Source organism: Chlorocebus sabaeus, chromosome 20, assembly GCF_047675955.1.
Source record: "Chlorocebus sabaeus isolate Y175 chromosome 20, mChlSab1.0.hap1, whole genome shotgun sequence".
NCBI classification, from domain to species: domain Eukaryota; kingdom Metazoa; phylum Chordata; class Mammalia; order Primates; family Cercopithecidae; genus Chlorocebus; species Chlorocebus sabaeus.
Window position 1 is genome coordinate 22,920,695 of NC_132923.1, and position 8,016 is coordinate 22,928,710.

An 8,016-nucleotide genomic window follows, 5' to 3' on the forward strand; every position below is an offset into this window, starting at 1 on the left:
TGAAGTCCTTTCAAACTGTAAGATCAGTCTAATTTTAGTTGGTAATTATTAATTGATATAAAACTATTGTATGATTGTAAAATATTGATTTTCCGACTACATTATTCGTTCTGTATTTATTAGTTGTCACTCCAAGGTAGATCTTTCATTTCTTTCCCTCTAATTTATTCATTCATTTATTTATTATACTGTGGAATCATGTATTCTCATTTTTATACAGTGGGTTAAAATCTGTTACTATAGGCTGGGCATAGTAGCTTAACACCTGTAATCCCAGCACTTTGGGAGGCTAATGTGGGAGGATTGTGTGAGGCCAGGAGTTGAAGACCAACCTGGGCCACATAATGAGGACCCATCTCTACAAAAAAAAAAAAATCTGTTACTATATTTGCTTTGATGCCTACATTGTCCCAAATTTGGCCAGTGGGAGCCCCTAGAAACCCCCTCCTTTATCCTTTTGATAGGGTCTCCTTTTTGTAAAGCACTTCTGTGCTTTCTGCTTTAAAAGAAGTTACAGGTTTATCTTATACTTTTGCATTTATTGAATTTTAATGTAATTCTACTGTGGTCAAAGCATACTCTGAATATTTTCAGTCCTGTTAAATATGTAGAGGTTTACTTTATTATCCAGCATATATTCAGTTTCATTAAATTTTCCATTAGCACATTGACAAGATTTATATTGTGTCATTGTTGAGACAGTGTCCTATATGTATCAAATTACCTACATCCTTACTGAATTTTTTGGTCTGCTTATTCTGTCAGTCATTGATAGAGGTGTGTTCAAGTCTGATTGTGGATTTGTCTATGTGTCCTCTTCTGTCGATGTTTGCTTTATGTGTAACGGGGTACAACCAGATTTAGTTTTGTTATCCATCTTTTTGGGCAATTGACTTTTATGTCCTTTATAGTGATTTATTTTTTTTTTCTGAGTCCAGGATCCAGTTCAGAATTACATATTGCATTTAATTGTCATGTCTCTAGTCTCCTTTAATCTGGAAAAATGTCAGGCTTGGCCTTTCATGACCCTACAAAATGTCTGTCTTTGTAATGTTTCTTATTGATTTGATGTTAATTTCGTTGCACCAGCTGTCTTGATTCATTTCTACATGTTATATCTTTGTCTACCTGTTTTTATTCTTTTGTTCTCATATTTTAGTTGTGTCTCTCATAATCAGCATGTCCTCTTATGGTTGCTTGGTGTTCGTTCGTTCGTTCTTCTTCTTTTTTTTTTTTTTTTTTTTTTGGTATCTGGGACTACAGGCACGTGCTACCTAGCCTGGTTAATTTTTAATTTTTTGTAGAAGTGGAGTCTGGATTTGTTCCCCAGGCTGGCCTTCAACTCCTGACTTCAAGGGATCCTCCTGCTTCTGCCTCCAAGAGTGCTGGGATTATAGGCATGAGACACTGTTCCCAGTTGGTTGCTTGTTTTTTCATCCATCCTCACAGTCTTAGATTTTGGAGTGTCTAGCCCATTTAAACTTAATGTTATTACTATAACCACAAATATATTTGGTTCTTTCTTTTGCTACCTGCTAATTTTCCTTTTTCACTCCTCTTATCATCTTTTTATTAACCAAATATTTTTAAATATTCCACTTAATCCTATTAACTTGTTATATATTCTTTTACTATTGTTTTAAGTAGTAAAGAGATTACAACATGCATGCTTAATTTTTTATAGTCTAATAAAATGATTAATTTATCACTCTCTTGATAATGCTAGGCCCTTAGAACAGTTCATCCCATTTACTTTTTCACCTTTTGTATTATTGTCCTTTACCTTAATTTTACATATATTTTAAAACCACAAGATGTAATTATTATTGTTTTGTGTAATTAATCATTTGTATTTACTCACATATTTACCTTTTCCATTGCTTTTTATTATTTCCTGAACTTCTGTGTTTCTCTCTGGGATTATTTTCCTCCTACCTGAGTAACTCCTTTAGTATTTATTTTAGTGACAGTCTGCTGGTGATGAATTCCCTCAGTTTTTGCTTGTTTGAAAATATATTTTATCACTTTCACTTTTGAATATATTTTTTTTTTTACCAGGAATCGAATTCCAGGTTGCCAGTTATTTCCTTTCAGCACTTTTAGGATTCTATTGCTTTCTGATTTCCACATTTTATCTTGAGAAGTCTGCTGCTAGGGTGCCATGACAAGCCAAAGCTAATATGAGTCAAACTCAGTGGGGAGGCAGAAAACAAAGGTCTTGTAAGGCAATGGAGCTGGCTAAGAGGAGTGGAGATGGGAGCCTACGTAGCCCTGGGGGAAGCGAGATGCAGAGGGCAGCTGCTTGGTGACTTCCTGTTTTTCACAAGGTTTCTGTGAGCATTATCTGTATGTTTTTCAGTAAATTCCATCTTATTTTGGGCTTGTTTGAGTAAATTTCTTTACTTTTAAATCAACAAATTTAAAAACAAAAACAAAAACCTTTTACCAGAAAATTTGATGCATAGTTCCTGCTGCTATTGTTATTTGGAGCCTAAAACAGAATAAAGAACTGATCGTTAGGACTTTCTAGTCATACCAGTGGAATGAGCCACATGTTTTAGGGAGCTCACTTGACATAATGCAAAGTTATTACTTTGAATAATGGTTGCCATATCGTTGTGAGTAGACACACTGATGGTTAAAGTAGTTGCAAATGCATTTGTCTTATTTTATTTGTGGTATTTTCCTTCTTTGTTACTTCTAGACCCTTGCTATAGGAGAAAATCTAGGAAACTTAAATATATAATGATTAAATAAATAGGTAATACTTTGGGTATTAAAGCTCTTCTGCTTTGAGTATTAAAATACTGGATTTTTGGAAATGTTCTTAAATTGACAGAGTAAAAGTAATTATATGATTTTAAGGTAAATGAAAAACTTAACTTTTTTTGATCCTTTGTATAGGTTCTCCAAGGACACAAAACTTTCCTGAATGATGCTTATAACTGGGAGTTTTTGATCTGGGAAACAGCTTTACTACTTTTCTTATTGCGTCTGGCCTCATTGGGATCTGAAACCAATAAGAAATACAGCAATGTTTCGATATTACTTACAGAACAGGTATTGATCAGTCCTGTCAATTGGGTTTAGTGGTTAGGGGTAGCATAATACACTGTAAGGTCCCTGCAGAGGATTCAGGGTTTAATCACTGTCTAGCTATCACATTCTAGCTAAAGGACCTCACAAGTCATTTTGCTGCTCTGTAGTTGCTTATCCCTAATAAAATGGATGTAATATTTCCTCTTGCTCCCAGGATTATGAGAATTAAGATCTAATGGATTGAAAAGACTTTGTACACTATAGAGAGATTTTTATTGGTGGTAATGGAGCATGCTTTTAATCTCATACTCTATGTCAAGTATTAGATCTTTAGAGTACGTGTTATTTAGCATGTATAATAAGCTTCTTGAATTCTTCTGTATCAGACATAAAATACATTATTCAATGTTTGGAAAATACTTGGTTTTCAATATGTGAATAGATACTAAGATTGAGAAATATCTCTTGTAAATACAGAGTAGTATAAAGTGTTTTTTTTGTAATTTTGTTTTTAATTTCAAGTTTTTCCATAAACTTTGAATAAAAACATTTATCATTCTTTTTTTTTTTTTGTCTTAGAATCATACTGGAGAATTCTTCATACAAGGCAAAATATAAGGAATTAGTAAAGTAACAGGAGCTATCTTCTTCCATGTTTAATGAGGATGTTAGATTATCTAGGGGGATAGTGAGATGAGTAAGATATAGGTTTTGAACTCAAGGTGCTTATGTGCTAATTATGTTATATTGCAAGTAATATTAAAATTTTTCATTGTTTTGATATTTAAATTGCTTCATCATTAATTATTTTTTCATCACTAAGTACTTTTTCTTTGCCAGAGTGAGACTGATCAGGGCTGGGGGCTAGAGTATGTGGCGTATGTTCTCTGTATCAATAGTTATTGGAATTTCAAAATTTATTTTACTTGAAAACATGACCTTTGAAATATGCCAGATTTTATGCAGTATACATATTTTTTTTCCTAAGAAATTTACCTTAATTTCTATTCCTTCCCTTAGATTAATTTATATCTTAAGATGGAAAAAAAGCCAAATAAGAAAGAACAGCTTACTCTAGTAAACAATGTATTAAAGCTGTCCACCAAGTTGTTGAAAGTAAGTCATAGGCTGTGATACACTTTTACTATCATTTAAGTTAAATCAGTCTCTTCTCTGAGAAAACATTAAATGGCAGATGATACCTTGGGTTGGGAGGAGTCCTGGAAGTGGACTCTTCCACAGTGGCATCAGGGGTAGGGGTCACAGTGGTGGTTAGGACCAGAGCTGAGGTCACAGAGCTCCTGGAGGCAAGGTTAAGGACAAAGAGTGGCTTCCCATCACCAAGTTGGGCCATCTGGTCAAGGACATGAAGATCAAGCCCCTGGAGGAGATACGCCTCTTCTCCCTGTGCATCAAGGACCAGGTTCAAGGCATTTGTCACCATCGAGGACTACAGTGGCTATGTTGTTCTGGGTGTTAGTGCTCCACGTAGGTAGCCAGCACCCTCCATGGGGCTATAATCATGGTCAAGCTCTTTATCCTCCCTGTGTGAGGAGGCTACTGGGGAAACAAGATTAGCAAGCCCCATACTCACACTGCCCTTGCAAGGTGACTGGCAGCCTGCATCTCTGTCCTGGTGGCCTCATCCCTGCCTCCAGAGGCATTGGTAGCGTCTTAGCCCCTGTGCCCAAGAACCTGCTGCTGATGGTGGATACCCACCATTGCTGCACTTTGGGGACTGCGCTGCTACCCTGACCAATTTTGCCAAGGGCACCTTTGGTGCCATCTCCAATACCTACAGCTATTTCAGCCCCAACCTCTGGAAAGAGACATGTTCATCAAGTCTCCCTATCTGGAATTCACTGACTATGGCCTAGAGACCCATACCAGAGTCTCCATGTGGAGGACCCAGGCTCTAGCTGTTGCCACCACGTGGTGGTTTTATACCAGAAAAATAAAGTGAGTTAGCCTGTTTTAAATAAATTAATTAATGTTTTACTTCTCAGAACCCAGTAGAGATAGATGCTAGGCTGTGTAGATTCAAAATGCTGACTTGATGATTTTGGGTTAATAACTACTATGAAAAAATTTCCAATTTTGTTATCCGGGTTCTGATGATTGCTGATGTCTGTCATATTTTATATATTTTAAACCACAAATGACATATTGCTCAAATCCACCTAAAAAAAAATCTTAGTAGAAAAGTAGGTGAGAATGCGTTTTGGATGTTTTGAAGGTAGCTCTTTGAATATTAAGGAAAGGCAGCCTTAAGCATTCATCTATACCCAAGACAAAACACAGCAAGAAGTCACTGAGTAGCTATGAGAAAACATGTATCTCATTTCAATTCTTTGATGTTTTTTGTAGGAGCTGGACACACCGTTTAGACTCTATGGACTGACAATGAATCCCTTAATCTACAATATCACAAGAGTAGTTATCCTTTCTGCTGTCTCAGGTGTTATAAGTGATCTTCTAGGATTTAATATAAGAGTAAGTATCCCCACCACTCTGTAGCATCTTAGTCTTAAAAATTACTATGTACAGAAGTCTGTGTTCTTCACACGTGTGTGTGTGTGTATGTGTGTGTGTGTTTCTAGCATGGAAATAACTCTTGAGGTAAAGAAATAGGCATTTTGATTGGTGATCCACAGGCTTTTCTTTCAAAGCTTTGGTGTTCTCATTTTACACAAGTATAACAGACAGTGCTCTTGAATGGAACAAAAAAAATCAAGTTTGAATTTCACATCAGTTTAATAGCCTGAGCTGGGTAACGGTCTTACTCTTATCCTGGGAAATGTACAGAGGTAGAATGAATGAAAACCAGTTCATGAACTGCATTGTATTATTTTTGATCCTGGAAGTTTTAAATGCTTTTTCTCTATGATGTTCTATGGTTGCTATTGCCAGACTTGATACCTTTTCTTCTTTTATAAAGGATTCTTTGTTTATAGTCATGTAAGTGTACCTATAAATCCCACCTGGTTTTCCTAGAACTAACTTATTTTGGTAATTTTGTTTTCTTAGCTGTGGAAAATTAAATCATAAGCTGAGTTAAATGCCCGGACTCTCCCCTGACTGGTATCAAAACTTACCTATCAAGGAAAGAGATGACTGCAGAAACCAGTGAGATACCCACCTGCTTGTTCACATGCACAGGTGCTCTTAGCTCTGCCAAAGCGAATGAATGGTGTTTCCAGAGGAACAAGTCCTTTTCCAACTGGGCGTGCATGCTAAAAACCTGTATTTTCATGCTTTTCAAACAACATGAATAGTCAGCCGACTAAAGACACTGTGTGTTTTGGTAACACAAGGACAATTTTGTAAGTTAGTAAATTTATTATGTGCACTTCTGTACTGTGACAGTTATGTTTACTGGCCATAGTCTTTTGGGCAACTATGGTAGATGCCCAAAGCATGAAGCAAATGTCTTTTATTGGAAATATGCAAATTCAATATTTTTACATTATAGTCTATAGAATTGGAGATTTCATTTCTCTATCAAAGAGAGATCAAACTATTTTAGGTTAAATCCAAATAAAAGAACTTTACTGGAGACTTTCAGTTTCTAGGTTTTCTTTGTTGTTGAAGGAAGAAAAATAACTTAAACTGTGAGTTTCTGTTGAACTGTGGATAAATGTTTTGTTAGTTTACAATTTTGAGTTAATCCTAATAACTGTATAGTTGTTGGTGAACGATGCATGCACACAATATGCCATGTAATTCAGCATGAAAAATTTAAGTATATGCCTACTCATCCATTTCCATCATACAACATGGTTTCCATGTTCTATGTGGAAGTCATGGAATCATGGTTTCCATATAGATCATCTGAGTTGTGGTTCCTAACAGTGTTATGTGTCCTATCACAAGCATCATTGATAGTTTATCTGTTGTGCAACTTAATGTATTAATCCCTCGGTACATTTTCAGGTCCTCAGTGTCTATAGTCTACCATGCCATGCCTCTGATGATATAGATTCTGTAATGCAGCATCCTGTTATACACATGCATATACATATGTTAATGAAGCTCTAATAGTCTACTTATAATTCTTGCTCATTAAGTTACCTGCTTTGAAGAATCTCTTTTTTTTTTCCTTTTTTTGAGACAGAATTTCACTGTGTTGCCCAGGCTGGAGTGCAGTGCCACCATCTTGGCTCACTGCAACTTCCACCTCCTGGGTTCAAGTGATTCTCATGCCTCAGCCTCCTGAGTAGCTGGGATTACAGGTGCTCACCACCACACCTGGCTAATTTTGAAGAATCTCTTGAGGCAAATCGAAAGCTTGAACATTTTAATGATAAGGTTTTGTGAACTTTTAAATAAACATAATTTAGAAACTTGGTTATTACATGTAAAGCATGTATTCATTCAAAATCAGAGTATCAGTTGCATATTTTCTAATAAGCAGGAAGATTTGTGAGTTTTAGAGGTAGATTTCTGAAGAGTCCAGGGATTGAGGTCAGACTTCTGAGTTCAAATCTTTGGCCCTGCCACTTATTAGCTCTTTGTATATTAATTTCCTCACTTCTTAACCCATTTATGTGAATAATAACTACAAGTGGGGATAATAACTACATAATAGGGTTGTTAAGATTAAATGAGGTTATCATGTAAGGTACTTGCACAGTGTAAAGTATTTAATACTTAGCAAATCTACAATAAATATGTTACTATTTAAAGTCCTTTAAAAAAAATCTCACTGATAATTCCTGTGAAGATAGAAACATAGAAAGCAAGGTTGCTGAACTAGAAGTTGATTACCAAAAATATGCAACCTTTTATACATGAGTTATAATTTTTTAAATGGTAAAACTCCATTATAGGGATCTACCTTTAGAAGGAAGTGTTCTGTAGAAGCACTTCAGCATCTCAACAGATGGCTCATAGAAACCATGCTTTTACTCTTTCCATAGGGAACAGTAGCAGTAATCTCAAATCCAAAATTGAGCTCACTGCAGATTTCAAATGAAA

At 35.7% G+C, this 8,016-nt stretch overlaps 1 protein-coding gene across 12 annotated transcripts in view; it reads left to right on the plus strand.

The window, feature by feature from the left end:
- Nucleotides 1-6,595, plus strand: part of PHTF1 (putative homeodomain transcription factor 1) — a 61,202-nt gene extending 54,607 nt beyond the window's left edge. For 9 of the 12 annotated variants that reach the window (XM_037998077.2, XM_073008470.1, XM_037998069.2 and 6 more), the window contains 4 exons: nt 2,905-3,060; nt 4,060-4,155; nt 5,407-5,532; nt 6,067-6,595. In XM_037998077.2, coding sequence (XP_037854005.1) covers nt 2,905-3,060; nt 4,060-4,155; nt 5,407-5,532; nt 6,067-6,087 — 399 coding nt within the window. In that variant the 3' untranslated portion in view covers nt 6,088-6,595. Of the gene's footprint in view, nt 1-2,904; nt 3,061-3,618; nt 4,528-5,406; nt 5,533-6,066 lie in introns of all 12 variants that reach the window. The other 3 variants (XR_012089977.1, XR_012089975.1, XR_012089976.1) reach the window with 2 other exon arrangements.
- Nucleotides 6,596-8,016: the final 1,421 nt, after the last annotated feature.